The following is an 18,344-nucleotide window of genomic DNA, read 5'->3' as shown; positions in this document are numbered from 1 at the left end:
ACAGTGTCATTATATATTCCCCATTTGCACAAGGCTACTAGGATACGCTTGCCTTGCAATGCTGGAAACTGGAAACTGTGCGTAAGCATTGTTTAAAGTTTGCGGGGAGGAAAGCACATTCTCTAGTCAATTTCACATAAATTCCACATTTTGCATGAAAACTGGCACACGCACATTTTGGGGTCTATTTTGTACGTACGCACAGTTTAAAAATCCCTGATCAAGAACATTTTGGAGACCCCTCTCATGGTAGTGGAGCGATTTTCAGCAGTTACACTCATTTTGCCATGGGTCTGAGAGAAAATGTTGTCGTTTTCAAACAAATGTCTTGCTATTAGTGTCTTTACATTCTGCCATAGACGTGTTCATATGCTCTCTGAGCAGGACAGCTAGCCTTTTGGCGCTCCCTGCTGGTGAAAATTATATTAATAAATCACTTTTCATGAAACAAACTATCAGTCAACTGCTAAACATGAGAGAGGAATGTGACAGAGCTGTACTGCAGTGTGTTGCAACACTTTGTAACCTACATGTTTATATTGCCATGCTACTGGATATAGCTCTTCCTAGCTACTGATGCGTGGATGAGGAATTGCCAGGACAAGAATGAGTCAAGTTTGATGGAAATGTACTGAAAGAACTTCTCAGATAACACAGGTATGATGATGATGGGAATTCACAATAATGGCATTCAGTAGATGTTATTATACAAATGGAAATAACACAGGCTATGTCTAGGTGCTCTTGCTCGGGCACAGAACGATGTCCACGTCCATGTGATGAGCATGCTAGCAAACCTTCAACTACTGTGGGAAAAACAAGACAACTGGCTAACTTAAACATGGCACGCCCATTGACCAATGAGCGGCTGTCATGCATACAGAACGTGCACCATAGAACACATGGGGGCACAAGGGATATGCCATCTGCACTGCAGTCGTGGCCAAAGGTTTTGAGAATGACACAAATATTAATTTCCACAAAGTTTGCTGCTTCAGTGTCTTTAGATATTTTTTGTCAGATGTTACTATGGAAAACTGAAGTATAATTACAAGCATTTCATAAGTGTCAAAGGCTTTTATTAACAATTACATGAAGTTGATGCAAAGAGTCAATATTTGCAGTGTTGACCCTTCTTTTTAAAGACCTCTGCAATCCGCCCTGGCATGCTGTCAATTAACTTCTGGGCCACATCCTGACTGATGGCAGCCCATTCTGGGTTTTTGTTTGTCCACCCGCCTCTTGAGGATTGACCACAAGTTCTCAATGGGATTGAGGTCTGAGGAGTTTCCTGGCCATGAACCCAAAATATCTATGTTTTGTTCCCCGAGCCACTTAGTTATCACTTATGCCTTATGGCAAGGTGCTCCATCATGCTGGAAAAGGCATTGTTTGCACCAAACTGTTCCTGGATGATTGGGAGAAGTTGCTCTCGGAGGATGTGTTGGTACCATTCTTTATTCATGGCTGTGTTCTTAGGCACAATTGTGAGTGAGCCCACTCCCTTGGCTGAGAAGCAACCCCACACATGAATGCTCTCAGGATGCTTTACTGTTGGCATGACACAGGACTGATGGTAGCGCTCACCTTGTCTTCTCCGAATAATCTCTTTTCCAGATTCCCCAAGCAATCAGAAAGGGGATTCATCAGAGAAAATGACTTTACCCCAGTCCTCAGCAGTCCAATCCCTGTATCTTTAGCAGAATATCAGTCGGTCCCCAACGTTTTTCCTGGAGAGAAGTGGCTTCTTTGCTGCTCTTCTTGACACCAAAAGTCTTCGCCTCACTGTGCGTGCAGATGCAGTCACACCTGCCTGCTGCCATTCCTGAGCAAGCTCTGTACTGGTGGTGCCCCGATCCCGCAGCTGAATCAACTTTAGGAGACGGTCCTGGCGCTTGCTGGACTTTCTTGGGTGCCCTGAAGCCTTCTTCCCAACAATTGAACCGCTCTCCTTGAAGTTCTTAATGGCCTGATAAATGGTTGATTTAGGTGCAATCTTACTGGCAGCAATATCCTTGCCTGTGAAGCCCTTGATGTGCAATGATGACGGCACGTGTTTCCTTGCAGGTAACCATGTTTGACAGAGGAAGAACAATGATTCCAAGCACCACCCTTCTTTTGAAGCTTCTAGTCTGTTATTCAAACTCTATCAGCATGACAGAGTGATTTCCAGCCTTGTCCTCGTCAACACTCACACCTGTGTTAATGAGAGAATCACTGACATGATGTCAGCTGGGCCTTTTGTGGCAGGGCTGAAATGCCGTGGAAATGGTTTTTGGGGATTCAGTTCATTTGTATGGCAAAGAGGGACTTTGAAATGAATTGAAATTCATCTGATCACTCTTCATAACATTCTGGAGTTTATGCAAATTGCAATCATACAAACTGATGCAGCAGACTTTGTGAAAATAAATATTTGTGTCATTCTCAACTTTTGGCCACGATTGTACACTCCTCCCCTCCAGGAGTACCAAGTTCCTTCGGTACAGGTGTTACTTGCTGTAGACTGGCTTAAACAATAAAATTAATAAACAAAGTCCACAGTCTCTCTGACTTATAACTTGACTGGAAACTACACAGTCCATGTTCTTTCTTTTCCTTACTTAACTACTGTTGTATCTCAAAGGTTTGTGAAACTTTTGTCCACGCAGTGTCGTCTTCACTGTCTTGTTTTCCGTCGGGTCTTTGTCTTCGTCCGTGTCGGATGTTTCCACTTTTTGTGTTTTGTACTGTCGACGACAGAGTGCAGCAGGTTACCGCTTCTTTTCTTTTCTTTACTGTTTGGCTCCTGTTCAGGAGTCTGAAGCTGTGTCGCTGCCATCTGGTGGTGGCTAAGGTAGTTGCTGAGGTTCCAGGTGTGTGGGTGTCTCAGTGGACTCTACACTGCTGTAGGACCTGATTCATTTGTCGCCTGACCCACGCCGGGATAACCTCACTATCGTAGGGCTTGAGGCGGTCGTGGTGCATTATCCCTCTGTGCAGTTTTCTTGTATCTCATACAGCACAGGGCCACGGCATGCAGAGACAACGTAGGGGCCCTTCCAGGGTGCTTGGAGTATATTTTATTTTGATGCTGCTCAGAGATGCTCCCTTGAAGTTATGTGTGCTTCCTCTAGATCCAGGTTGTAGAGGAACTCTGGGACTTCCATCCTGTCAGACCTGTCCTCTGCTGCATCAGACCAGATATCCCGAGGTTGATGGGCCTCTGTTCCAAGCATCAGACTATTTGTAGTGAACCCAGTGATTGCATGCCTGGGAGCTGCTGTAAGGGGACATCAGGATTGGCAACTGTTCATCCCAGTTTCACAGATTCTGGTCCATGTAGCACCAGATCATCTGGAGTAGCGTACGGTTGAACCGCTCCACCTTACCGTTGGAAGCCGGATGATAGGGAGTTTTCCTTCTCTTTGAGATCTGCAATTGCCTGAACACACTCTTGAACAGGAAACATTCAAAGTTTCAACCTTGGTCTGTGTGCAGTTCAAGTGGGGCACTGACGCAAGCAAAGTCCTATACCAGACTCTTGGCAGTAGTTTCAGCTCCTTGGTCAGGAACAGGAAGAGCTTCAACCCACAGAGTAAACTGGTCGCTGATGAGGAGGATGTACTTGTTTCCGGAACTACACTACCAGTCCAAAGTTTTAGAACACCTACACATGCAAGGGTTTTTCTTCATTTGTACCATTTTCTACATTGTAGAATAATAGTGAAGACATCAAAACTATGAAATAACACATATGGAATCATGTAGTAACCCAAAAAGTGATAAACAAATCAGGGCATCCGGGTGCCTATATTAGGCACATGGCTTTAATCATTTTTTGGGGTCAAATTATATTCTACCTTTTATTTCTCATGAGTGTTCATGTTGATCAATATTTAGTCTATGCTGGCCTATTGTAAATGATCAAATAAATATTAAATGAACAATACATACAATTCTGAACATATTGTCATTTATAGTGCTAATGCAGAGGCACCAATACGTTGTCGAGTACACAGTTTTTATGTACATTCCCTTATGTCTAAGCTTCTAAAGTGACTTTGGCTACTAATTCTTGTGAGGAAGTGTATCAGTGACCTGTGTTCTGTAATTAGTTACAGAACAATAGAAATGCAATTGTGTATTGCTGCTGTTTGTCTGGTATCCATAATCATCTCTGTTGACCATGAGAGCATTTTGCAGAGAAAATGGGTTGAGGCATACTATTTAGGCTCAGAATGACACGTGGCCCATTGTTACCAAGGCAGCGACCACAAGGGTGTTTCAAAGAGCTGTACGTCAAGGCGAGCTCATGAATATAAGCACCCCGCCCACTCAAACTGTTCTTTCAGGTTCCTGATAGTTATAAATGAGAGAAAAGGTACAATTTCTTAAATTCGGGGGCATTTTAATAGCGTACAATATTGTGGGTGATGTTTTGGTCATTCAAAGGGTTTTTCACTTTAGAAATCGGATGCCTGAGCTGGACCTTTTTAAATCCTGTCTTTCTCAGCACCTCTGTGGTTGGTCTTTGTTTGGTCTTCATAAAGAGGTGTGGAGACTGTACTCTATTTCAGAGGCACGAAATTCCAGTCTGAATTCCAGGACCTGTGATAACGTTAAAGTATAAAGGTGCATTCAAGTGCACACATGGACACGCAACATGGCTCTTGTTTACATCAGAGGAGGATATGTTCAGAGTTGGGTCTGTATCCCATTTATCACACATAACAACACACATTACAGTTGCTGATGAGTTTTACATTACAGTAGCTGATGAGTTTTACATTACAGTAGCTGATGAACAGTTCCATATGATTTCAACATCTTTCTGACTGCACCCCTTTTGATTTGAACGAAACCTTCCAGAAATGTTTGGCCATGGTAGAAGTGGTCAGAAGAAAAAAATCTGTCATCACTAGAAAAATAATAATAAAAGGTTGAGTTTGATATCATTTGAAAGCTTACAAACAGGGTTGTCAAACTATTTAATAATTTATTGAAATAAAAGTTCATACAAATTGTCTTTTTTTTTTACACCTTTTACATCAATTATATAAATGCGTAAACCCTGATATTTTTTCATGTTATGTCTTTTCATATGTTGTAGCTTAGACCCTATTGTACATCATCAGAGGTGTTTGTGTTGTGACACCATCAGTTGAGATACAACATGCTCTTGAATACAGGGTGGGTGTCATGTTTTGGCTGATACATTTTTTGAATGTCAGTCAAATTTAAATGTCAACTTTCAAATGGTACCACAAAGATGGTTGGCGGTCCACACATCAGAGAATGTTGACTTGAGATTAAACTTTCAGTCTTCCATAGGAAACATTGAAATCATAGAAATACAGATACTAGAATATACATTCCCATTCAAGTTGGTATTTGACGGTGAGTGGACTGGTGACCATCTTTCTGGTAGTAATTGCAACTGGATTCTGGACTTCCTGATGGGCCGCACCCAGATGGTAAGGGTAGGCAACAACACATCTGTCACGCTGATCCTCAACATGGGGATCCCTCAGGGGTGCATGCTTAGTCCTCTCCTGTACTCCCTGTTCTCCCACGACTGCGTGGCCAAGCATGACTCCAACAACATTAAGTTTGCTGACGACACAACAGTGGTAGGCCTGATCACTGACAACGATGAGACAGCTTATAGGGAGGAGGTCACTGACCCGGCATGGTGATGCCAGGACACAAACCTCTCCCTCAATAGGAGCAAGACAAAGAAGCTGTTTGTGGATTACAGGAAAAGGAGGGCCAAACACACCCCCATTCACAACAATGGGACTGTAGCTGAGCGTGTTAAGGCACTACAGAGGGCAGTGCGTAAGGCCCCGTACATCACTTGAGCCAAGCTTTCTTCCGTCCAGGACCTCTATACTAGGCAGTGTCAGAGGAAGGCCCAAAAGGCTCCTTAACAACTTCTACCCCCAAGTCATAAGACTGCTGAACAATTAATCAAATTTTCATTGACCCCCCCCACACTGCTGTAACACCCTGTTTATTATCTATGCATAGTCACTTTACCCCTACCTACATGTACATATTACCTCAATTACCTTGTCTAACCTGTACCCTCAATCATTGACTCGGTTCCGGTACCCCCTATATATAGCCTCGTTATTGTTATTTTATGTGAAAATGAGTTAAATCAGAGTTTAAGCGTTTTTATTTATATTTGATGTTAAAGTTAATTTTTTTGTGCTTTTTAATAAAAGCTATATTTTTTCAAGAAATTATAAAATAGTTTGAAAACCCTGTTTGTAAACTTTCAAATTATATCAAACTCAACCATTCAAATTTTTCAATGACATGGATGTCTCATGGTAGGGTGGGGTATGCAAAATAGGTCAACTTTCAGCACTTCTTATCACCTGAATGTTTTGGCATTCCGGTCCAAAAAGTCCCTTTCTGACCACTTCTGCCAAGAGCAAACATGTTTGGGAGGCTTCGTTCATTTGTAAAGGGGTGTAGTCAGAAAGTGATTGAATTCATATGGAACGACCAAGTTGTGAAGTATCCCTGCTATTCACAAGCGGGGGAAATTTCAAGGATTTTCAGGAAAACCAACAATTTCTCTGCATAATTAATGTCAGAATGCTATTCCCTGCATGCTGCTGCTTCTTTCACAGCTGTGGCTCTGAAGTTCTTAACATTTCATAAGTACTGTAATCTCTCATGCTGGCTGAGCCCTTGATTGAGGTGAAAGCAGTGCAGCCTCTCCCTACCTCACAGGTGAGTAAACGTTGTGCAATGGACACTGGAAACTTTATCACAGCCAATGAGGACCGTCGATGTGGATGGGGGCGTGTTCTATCTGCTGTCTCCTGAGGTCCATGATCAGCTCCTTCGTTTTGTTGACGATGAGGGAGAGGTTATTTTCCCGGCACCACTCTGTCAGGGCCCTCACCTCCACCCTGTAAGCTGTCGTTGGAAACTCGATGATTGAGTGTGAGACGTGCATGGCCATGCAGTCATGGGTGAACAGGGAGTACAGGAGAGTGCTGAGCGCGCAACCCCGTGTGGCCCTCATGTCGATCAGCGTAGAGGAGGTGTTGTTGCCTACCTTCACCACTTGGGGTCGGCCCCAGGTCGGCCCTCATTGGGTTATTACTTACAGCTTTGTTGACCTGAGTATTAGATGGATCATATTTTGGACAGCTCTAAAACAGTATGTATACAGTAGAATAATAAGCACATTACTGTAATATCAGAGAATTGTGCCAATTAATTAAAATGGAAAAATACAACCAGGCAAATGGTGACCAGACACAGGTGCTGCAGTTGAGGTATGAAAATAAAGACATGTGAGCTGAGAACAGGTGGTCAGAGAACAACAAGACAAAAGTCAGGACAGGGAACACAGGTGTGGTATGTGAGCAGAGAAAGACTCTAGGTGAGTCAGAGGTGGGTTCCCTCTCAATACACTGTCAAGCAGATGCATAGCGTGACAGGAATGATGCATGTCCAACTCTGAACATATCCCCCTCTGACGTAGCAACAGCTCACACGTCAGAGGAGGCTGGTGGGAGGAGCTATAGGGGGACGGGATGAGTGTAATGACTGGAATAAATGGAACGATATCAAACATATAATACTATATACTTTTTGTTTTATTTTGTTCTACTGTATTATTGACTGTATGTTTTGTTAATTCCATGTGTCACTCTGTGTTGTGTCACAGAGTGACGTGTCGAATTGCTACTCTTTATCTTGGCCAGGTCGCAGTTGTAAATGAGAACTTGTTCTCAACTAGCCTACCTGGTTAAATAAAGGTGAAATAAAAGAAAATACAAACATATGGAAATCACGTTTGACTCCGGTCCATTTTTCCATTCCATTGCAATGAACCTGTCCTCCTATAGCTCCCCCTACCAGCCTCCTCTGACACACATATGTTCAACATCATCCTCAACTTTATTTAAAGTGCATTTCAAGTTTGATTTGATTTAGTCCTATTCTTAAAATTATATTTGTGGTTGAGATGGAGATGTGAATCCAACATATGAATGATTAATTTGTAGACAAACTGGAATCAAAGCCAGACTAAGTCATTGGCACAGACGGAACTATCCAAGCAGTAGATGCGTCTTTTAAATGTTGATATTTGGTTGTGTTGTCAACCAAACACAATTCAATATTCCTTTTGTAATATACAGTAAATTGCCTAAAGTTAAGTCTATCTATGAAGTCTATGTAACGTTAAACTTTAAAACGAGTACCAGATCCATGAACACATTTAGATTTTACTCTCACTATATAATCATTATTATTTAATCACATAAAGAATGCATGTTTAAGATGACATGCCTAGGTTGTCGCAGGTCTGTGGAGATTTTCGCAATTGCTGTAGTAATCTGTACAGAATCTCAAATGGCATTGATCACTTGCACAATGCACTTTTTAATGTAATCTCCACTACAATCCAGGTCATTTCATTCTGCTATTAGATGAAGCACAGTGATAACACGTCATTAATCGGTTGTATACATCAAACAAAACAGCCGACCTTGTATTCCTTTTTGAACTTTACTGTGCTTTTAAATGGTTGAAAATTCAACAAACTTTTGGCTGCCTTTTTGAGTGGGCGATTATAGGTCATAATCTCATTGATCAATGTCTCAACCAAATATTACCCAATTATCCATGCTGAAATGACATAGTGTGCCCAGTGAGTTGGCTCTAACTCTACATTACTTAGATCCTGTACTTACTTTCTACTCCATTAATATAGAAATAAAATTGAATACCATATAATATTAAAGTTTAACAGGCTAGTTAGTAATATGAGAACTGAAGAGACGTTAAGGGACAGATTCACTAAGCAGTTACATCCTGCAAACTTTAACACCTGTTATATTCCAGAAAGAATTATACATATAAGTTAAAACACTATCATAAAAAGTTGGAAAAAAGTAAGCAGATTGACAATATGTAGGCTAACTTTTCTTTCTTAAAAGTTTTGTTTGTGTCTTAGCCAGGTACATATTTCAGAACAGGCTTTGGCGTTTTAGGGGCGTGTCCCACCTGCCACCTAACGATGCTGAGAAAGTCACAGAAACTTCACGTTGGCTCAACAGCCTGTACATTTTTTTCTCAATAACAGTTGGGAAACATTTGTGATTTCATTTGTGCTGTATATGCTTATTTAAGGACCATTGTTGATATTCTATTGGTCTGTAAAGGGGAAGGACAATCATAAACTTGCTTTATTTAATTATTCTCTCAGGGGGGTCAGTGCGCTTAAAGTAGCTTAAATCTGGATTGTTGAATTGCCGATGAGAAACAAATGTTTTATGGAGATGAGGACAATCCCGACAAGGTTCCAGCTATGCGGTGTGGTGGAGTACGCTGTGTCCGTATGCGGTGCTTTACCAGGTAAAATCTATTCCTCACAGAATCTTTCTCTCTGTACAGAACATAGACCTACAGTAGGCTACCTATAAGTCCAGGGGTCATTGACTTGAATATTGACTGTTCAATTAGCACTGAGGGTGAATAGCATTTCTTGTAGTCCTTTATGGCAGTTTTTTTTACAAGGATAATTAAACGTGGATATCAAAATTATATTAGGTAGAGGTAGCCAGGATGAGATTACAGTGTTGTTAGTTTTTTCTCTATCACTTTGGTGCAATTTCCACAACTGTAAGCACAACAATCAAAACAAAATGGTTTAAAAACTCAAAGCACATTTTCAATTGACTGAGTGCAACAAACCAAATCACTAAGTAACTTGTTTTATTGCACTAAATCACTCTTTCAATTTGGATACATATTCAATATGCTTTTCAAAATGCAATATTCACTTTACTTTTGATATGATTTCCTTGTCATTTGTTAACAATACAATTAAATATCACTTATTCAAACTGCTCAAAACTGATAACTACTGAACCAAAATGATTTGGTGCCTAGTTAACTGCTCAAAACTTTACATTTCTATATTTATACCTCATAAATGTATCCTTTTGACAAATTTATGTTGGAAGGTTAAACTAAATCATGTATGGATGTGGCTGTAAATACGACATCATTCTCCTTCAGCCAGTGTGATTCAATTGGAGAATGTGGTAAAATTCACTCTATATGCCACCATTTGGAATTATAGTATAGTCTACAATGCACTGCTGAAATACCTGGGTTGTATTTAAAAACATATTCCCCTCATTATTTGCATTTCATTGATACACTGTAAGCTGAAGAATTTCAAGCACAGACACAGGCGATACTGTATCAGTTGACAAGTCACGTAGAAAAGGTGACCTTGTACAATGTTTCATGGGGCAGAAAGGGCATACAACATCGTGCGATCCTTTTACAGTAGCCATCTGCTTTAAAATACCCATATTTCTGATTATTTGTCTTATGTACTGTATAAAGATAATGAAAGGCTAGGAGTTTTTTCCTTGCCACTGTGCTTCTACACCTGCATTGCTTGCTTTTTAGGTGTTTTAGGCTGGGTTTCTGTACAGCACTTTGTGACATCAGCTGATGTGAGAAGGGCTATATCAATACATTTGATTTGATTTGAAACTGTACTGTATAAAGATAATGAAACTGTAAGACTGACATATTTCTCAAATAAAATAAATGTTGCATGTCAAGTTATAGTCAAATACTTTATGGAAGATGATGTTCAGAACTTCAAAAAGAACCGTGTTGAAATGTGTATCTTGTATTTTTATGCTATTGCATTAAATTGTAGTTAAAATGACTAAATGGTGAGCTTATTATTTAGCAACAAAACAGACGCGTGCACAACTATGGGGCAATACAGACTGAGTTGGCTTAGACTTGACATGTAAAATGTTGTTAGTCTCCTAATGTTTATTGAAAACATAAATACATTTTCACATTGAGCAATGAGTGTCTCTCAAACACATAGTTACAGTTGTTGGTTAGCTAGCTAGTGTTTTGCCATATTAGCATAGACATGACATCAGTCAAAACACTTAACAGCAAGAAATGGTATCAATAACAAGATACAATTATCTGAAACAAGTCACCTACAATTACCCACAAGGCAGCTTGTCATTGTTGCTAGTCATCTGACCATTCAGAATCATAACCAACGCATAATTTGTAACGTTGTCAGCCAACACGTCTATAGGTGACGAAACAACATTTCCGAAAATATACAATGCCAGGGAAAGAGAACGACAATTACCAGGAACTAATCTAATCGTACAAATAACAGCTTGTGGCATTGTAGATTTTAATGTGTGTGTGTGCTTGCATACATGTGAGAGATTGTGTGATCAGATTAATTGTATTAATGTTTCGGGACACTTTTGATAGTGTAAATTCAGGTGTGTCAGAACAGGCATACAGTAATGCGTTTGCCTTAGAATTATTTACGACTTACTTGTGTTACGTAACACATCAGATGAAGGCTTCCCCTATTGTGTTAAATATTCATTTGTAACTGACACGGAAATGGCTACAAAGATATCACAGGTATTAAAAACAACATTTGTTTCATGCTGAGAGATCACGTCACAGTTTAGTGTGAACCCCTTTCACCTCCACCCAACACAGGGTTTAATGTTCTCCAGCACACAACACAGAAGACCAGGACAGGTAAGTATACTCAAGTAACCTCCCCTCAGGTAGGTTACCCTCCCTGACTACCTCAGGTAAATAGCAGGTACGGATACGGCACTGCAACAAGGTAGTTATTCTAAGGGAAGGCACTGCAACAAGATAGTTATTCTAAGAGAAGGCACTGCAAACAATATGGTTAAAGGCACTACAATCTCGCTCTGGTGCTGCACACAAACATGAGACCCACCCTTGGTACGGCTCTACTCTACTCTACTCTGCCAACCCCTCTAATGGATTCTACTGCTATGGGACAAAATAGGGAGGGGGAGAGACAGACAGAACAACATATCCAGTAGAAAGGGTGGGGATAGGTTCTTGATTTCTAGGGCCCGACGAGAACCATATCCCCTCAAAATAAAATAAACGTCTCTGTGTGGCGTTATCCAGATCCGCACAGCTCCCTGTCCTGGAATTCACCCCGTCTGAGACTGCTTGGTGACGTCAACGATGGACCCGGCTCCACTGCAAAATGAGGGGAAGACAGACGGCAGGGAAACCTGCCAACAATAGTGGCTTTCAGTGGCGTGGCAAAAGGACCCAGAATAAGAAAGAGTGGTGTAAGGGGAACAGGAAGATTCATGTCCCTTACTTGGCGGAGCTAAAGCTCCTTGATGTGCGTTGTACCAATGCCTCTCTCGGTCCTCTGCTCTTGGATTACCATTCAGCTCCACAGCCCCAGTTCATTGTCAGCGCAGCTGCCCTCTTCCTCACTCAAATGTGCAAATAAGACTTTTCGTTCCATAGACACTGGTCCAGTGCGATCACAGCAAACAACCAAACAGACAAGACATGGAAACTTGCGTAGGAGACCGATCCCCACAGAGAGAAATTTTCTGCTCAACTCCCAGCCCCAAATGCCACAAAACACAGGGCTTTAAAGGAAATTACAACCAATCTCCAGCTACCTGTCTGATTAGCCAACTTGCAGGAGGTGAGTCTCATCCCCCCAGCCCCACCACAGGTCTGTGGAGTTGCATCTGGGCGCGGTCTGAAGATCAGGTAGGGGCAAGGCCGCACATGGTTCCGATAAATTGTCCGCATTGGTCTCCCTTCCTCTGGTCATATACGAATGACTGGCAGGCAGTCCAGGCCAAAGATGTAGAATGACAAAAGGCTGTGGTTGCTATCGGGTGGCTAGCTATCGGGTGGCAACCCTGATCACGTTGTCGGAAGTTCCCCAGTAACACCCGTTCACTAGCCATCAATGGAAGGTCCTTCGCCCGCTTGTTATACCAGTATTTGTCTTGCCCCTGCGGGTCCTTGCATCGACCTGACTGTAGGCCCATCATAGCTGGTCATGATGGTGCCTCACCCATCCATCTAGGTCAATCCACAGCATTGGGGCCTCCACCACTGAAATCAAATCAACAGGAAGATGGGCATGCCTGCTACACATTATAAAGAATGGGTAAGTCCGGTGCTGCTATGTTCAGTGTTGTTGTATGCCTGCAGAAGCATGGGTAACTGCTCTGGCCAACGCATCTGCTCATCTTGCCCCAGGGACCCAAGTAGAGATAACAATGTTTGATTAAACCCCTCACATGCCCCAGTGCCCTGAGGGTGGTACATAATGGTTCAGATCTCCTTGATGCAGGGGCGAGGATATGCATCCTTGTGGGTCAGGGCGTTGAGTCGGTGGTAGTCTACACAGAACCTTCAGGTCCCATCCTTTTTCTTCACCAGTACCACTGGTGCAGCCCAGAGACTTGAGCTTTATGTGATTACTCCAGAATAGCATCCTTGCCATTAGGGGTCTCCGCGTACAGGCTTGGTGGAATTGGTCGGTGTCACACTCGGCTATGGATGGCAGTACCTGTGGGAATGTGATGTAGGACCGAATCAGACTTACCGAAATCTTCCTCATGGGCAGAGAACACACTTGACCAATGGGCTAGGAGTGCATTGAGCATTTGTTGCAGTGTTGGCTCCAGTCCCTCTACCAGTGGAATGTTTACAAGGGGTTGGCCATCAGGCTGTAGATGGACTGTCTGCACATCCACCTCAATATTACCTGGTGTTTGGGTGTGTAGCACCAGGTCTCGCTCTCCACAGATCTGAGAAGGCTCCAAGAGGGTCACTGTGGCCAGTGGGTGTCACCTTGGTATCTCAAGGGGGTAAGGTTTTAAGTTCAGCAGTCGCAAGGGTAGCCTTCCTCCTTGCACTCAATACTGTGCGAGCAATTCTCAACTCCATCACCAGGTTCCTCCACCAAGGCATGACAGTCTTTGGAGGAACTCCCTCCAACAAGTCTGGCCCACAGCAACTTCTCACTGATAGCTGGAATCCCATTGGGGTCCCCATTGGACAGGCGTTCAGTAAATGGTCCGCCCTCAGGCTCAATGGTCTGCATGACTCGTATACATGACTCGTCTGCAGACAGCAAAAGCATTCTGACACTCTTTCCTGGCAACTGCCCCCAAGGTGGTGTTGAACCCAGTGACGCCCTGGGAGACTCCTTGGAACAACTCCTTCCAGTATTGGGCTATAACATTCATCCCAAGGATCCCTTAGTCTACCCCCAAGACAGTCATCATTGACAATCATAACCCCCTTGGCTGGAACTTGCACTCTTCCCACAACAAAATAATTGACCGCATAGCTGACACAAGGGATGTGTAGGCCATTGACTGCCTTCAACATGAGCCAGCGGAGGTCTGACAAATCCTGCATGGAGAGATGGCCAAGCCACTTCTGAAAAAAACTGAGACTGAACATTGTTACTTGGGACCCTGTATCCAACATATATGGTATTTTTATTCTGCTTACCTCCACTTCCACATGAGGGCAGTTTCCCAGCAGACTTCTTTCCTAGCAGACGTATTTCCCAGCAGACTTATTTCCCAACAGACCTCGCAGGGCTTTCTTCTTGCCTGGTGTCTGCAGCACTGACCGCTCGCCTTACAGCGGACGGGGGATTCCTGTTTTAAAGGACCTGTTCATCTCTCTGGGTGGAGCAGAAGCATTGGATGTGGCCAGGCTGTCCACACCCCAAACAGATGGGTCTGCCCTGCCGGTCCCACTGGAATGGGGCTCTCCTTCCATTAGAGAAAGGAACATGTTGCCCGTCTGTACATGCCCCCTTGGCTCCTCCCTCGGCCGTGGCGGTGCAGCTGAATTAGTCTTCTGATGTCTGATTTCTCTCACTAGGGTCTCTGCCAGGGTGCTCAGCTGCTCCTTCATCTTCTGCAGTAGGTCAGCACGCATGTTCTCCTTCCATTGCTCCTAGTCTGCATTGGTCACAGCAGCTGTGGCACCACCTGTAGGGGGAACAGTACGGCAAACCTGGCAGTCCTTTTCCGCCATCTCTCTGGCCAGCGACTCAGACTCCTGACTAACCTGAGTGAATGCCATCCCTTACTGTTGCCGCGCATACCTTTGGAGCCCCTGTTTCAGAGGGCCCTCCGTTAGACCTTTAACAAATTGGTTCCGAAGAGTTGTTTCATCCTTGGCAGAGCTGTCCGGTTCTGATTGGAGCCATCGGCTAAACAGCTCCCATGTGTGCAGGAGGTAGTCTCCCATAGGCTCATCTCCCCTCTGGTTACAGTCAAAGAAGCGGCACATGAGAGTGATTGTAGGGGTGAGGCTGCCAAACCGGTCCTATAATGCAGCCCACGAAGAAGGTGAGATCCTCTGGGCTTGACGAAACATGGTTTGTCTTTGCACTGCCATCTAGAGCCCCCATGATGAAATCAACGTGCTGCTATCCTGCCAGTCCTTGCGAACTCAATATGGCTTCGATTTGTGCCTCCCACTCCCAAAATCTAACTCCATTACCCTCAGAAGAACTTTTGGGAACCCAGGGTGAACACATGAACCAAGGCATTGCTACAGGAGAAAACTGAGGTAGTGGGCCTGCCCCTGAAGGACTAGAGCCTTCTGCCCCCTGTGCTCCATCTCCTAGCTGATCCATAGCCCCCTGTGCAAGAGAAGTGCGCTTGGAGAAATTCTGATGACAACAGCACTTAAAGAGGTGTCACAGTTTAGTGTGAACCCCTTTTTACTCCAACACAATATTTAATGTTCTCCAACACAAAACCCCAACACAGAAGACCAGGACAGATAGTAAGTATGCTCAAGGTAAGTTTTATTTTAAATTCATGGGTTAACATGGATTGGATCGCATTTTCTGACCTCCCACAGCAGACTGTACGATTTCCCCAGACTGTGTCGACACAATAGCCTCCCCTCAGGTAGGTTACCCTCCCTCAGTTGAATAAGCGGGCATGCAGAAGTTACACTGCAACACACTGCACACTGAAATATTCTGATATGGCACTGCAACAATATGGTAAAAGGCACTACAAATCTCACCCTACTGCACACATAATTATTCTACGGCACTGCAACAAGATAGGATTGGTGGGTCCCCCATGGGACGGTTGAGCTAAAGTAGGCTAATTTGATTAGCATGAGGTAAGTAACAAAAACATTTCCCAGGACATAGACATATCTAATATTGTCAGAAAGCTTAAATTCTTGTCAATCTACCTGCACTGTCCAATTTACAGTAGCTATTACATTGAAAGAATACCATGCTATTGTTTGAGGAGAGTGCATAGTTATGAACTTGAACATGTATTAATAAACCAATTAGGCACATTTGGGCAGTCAACACAATTTTGAACAGAAATGCAATGGTTCATTGGATCAGTCTAAAACTTTGCACATACACTGCTGCCATCTAGTGGCCAAAATCTAAATTGCGCCTGGGCTGGAATAATACAGTTTGGCCTTTCTCTTGCATTTCAAAGATGGTACAAAAAAATATGTTTTTTTCTTTGTATTATCTTTTACAAGATCTAATGTGTTATATTCTCCTACAATAATTTAGCATTTTCACAAACGTCAAAGTGTTTCCTTTCAAATGGTATCAAGAATATGCATATCCTTGCTTCAGGTCCTGAGCTACAGGCAGTTAGATTTGGGTATGTAATTTTAGGCAAAAATTGAAAAAAAAGGGATCCTTAAGAGGTTGGGAAGGCACTGCAAGCAATATGGTGAAAGGCACAAAGGTGCAATGCCTCTCTCTGTCTTCGGCTCTCAGATCACCACTCAGCTCCACAGCCCCAGTTCGTTGTCAGCACATCATATCAATCAGTTTGGTTTCACCACACCACCACTATCTCAGTAGTGCAGTCAAAGTAGTGTGATCAAATTCAATGTATTTTCTTTCATATGTGGTAAAGGATCGTCTCATCAGAGTTTAACACAGAGTTTCTTTAACAATGAAGCCTCTGTACTACACGCTTGATTTATGAGTCGTTAACATTGATCCTGTGATCTGTCGTTTTACAGAAAGATGACCAGATCCACAGATCTCCTGCACATGGGAACTAGGACACATCCAAGGCACCTCTGGGTATCCTTCCTAGTCCTTCTTCTTCATGCAGCCATAGGTGAGGTCTTATTATAGGGTAAATCCGTTAGAATTCAATCACTTTTTGACAGCATCCCTTTTGATTTAAACAAAAGTTTCCAAATATGTCTCTGCCCATTGAAAAAGTGGACAGAAAGTGACTTTTTGGACCTGAAGTTGACCCATTTTGCATACCCCATCATACCATGAGACATCCATCACTGGAAAAGATAAACGGTTAAGTTTGATATAATTTAAAAGCTCACAAACAGTGATAAACTATTTTATAATTTATTTGATCAAAAACTACGCAAACTCCGATTTAAATTTTTTTTTGCTTATGTTGTAGCTTAAACCCTATTTCACATAATCTGAGATTTTTCCATTGTGCCCGCCATTGGTTGAGCCACAATAGGCTCTTGAATACGGGGGTGTCATTTCAAAAATCAAAAATAGAATTCATATCCCTTCAGACCACTGCAATTTAGCTCGTACACCATTGACATTTGAATTGAATTGACATTTTAACTTCTACATCAAGATGACCGCCGGTCCACCCACTGTCGAATTTGAACTTCAATGGTCATGTCTATTTTATTAGCTATATTTATATGGTTTCAATAGGTTGCCTATGGAGGATTGACAGTATAATTTAAAACAACAGATATTCACATTCAAGTCAACATTCTCTGATGTGTGGACCTCCAACCATCATTGTGGTACCATTTGTAAGTTTACATTCCAATTGTATTCCCATTTTAGTACATTTATCAGCCAAAACATGACACCCACCCTGTATTCAAGAACATGTTGTGGCTCAACTGATGGTTGGCACAACACAAAAACCTCAGATCATGTCAAGTTCGGTCAAAGCTACAACCTATGCAATATTTTTTTAAATCTACGTTTACAAGTTTTTAGGTAATTTATGTTAAAGATTTTTAAAAATACATTAAAAAAACTGTTTTTTTCAAACATTGTAAAATCGTTTGACAACCCTGTTTGTTAGTTTTTAAATTGTATCAATCTTAACCGTTTATCTTTTCCAGTGATGAAGACATGGATGTCTTATGGTATGGTGGGGTATACAAAATGGGTCAACTTTCAGCACCTTTATCTCCTAAATGATTTGGCATCCAGGTCCAAGAAGTCCCTCTCCTAGCGGCGTAGTTTCTTATGTTGTCATTAGGTTTCATGCTGAGAGATGTTGAATGATCTGTTTCTGTTATCAGGACATTCGTTTGCACAAAGTTTTCCATCTTCACCCTCTCCACCATCATTAACACATCCTTAACTCAATTCAATTCAATTCAAGGGCTTTATTGGCATGGGAAACATGTGTTAACATTGCCAAAGCAAGTGAGGTAGATAATATATAAAGTGAGTATAT

General features: G+C 42.4%; 1 protein-coding gene across 1 annotated transcript in view; it reads left to right on the top strand.

The window, feature by feature from the left end:
* Positions 1–9,076: 9,076 nt before the first annotated feature.
* Positions 9,077–18,344, top strand: part of LOC112228145 (mucin-5AC) — a 30,887-nt gene continuing 21,619 nt past the window's right edge. Inside the window, exons 1-2 of the mRNA XM_042309757.1 lie at positions 9,077–9,372; positions 16,894–16,994. Of these exons, the coding sequence (XP_042165691.1) occupies positions 9,284–9,372; positions 16,894–16,994 (190 nt within the window). The 5' untranslated portion in view covers positions 9,077–9,283. The remainder of the gene's footprint in view (positions 9,373–16,893; positions 16,995–18,344) is intronic.

This window comes from Oncorhynchus tshawytscha, linkage group LG30 (assembly GCF_018296145.1).
Source record: "Oncorhynchus tshawytscha isolate Ot180627B linkage group LG30, Otsh_v2.0, whole genome shotgun sequence".
NCBI lineage: Eukaryota > Metazoa > Chordata > Actinopteri > Salmoniformes > Salmonidae > Oncorhynchus > Oncorhynchus tshawytscha.
The sequence above is the reverse complement of the archived record's forward strand: the minus strand, read 5'-3'. Positions and strand labels throughout refer to the sequence as shown.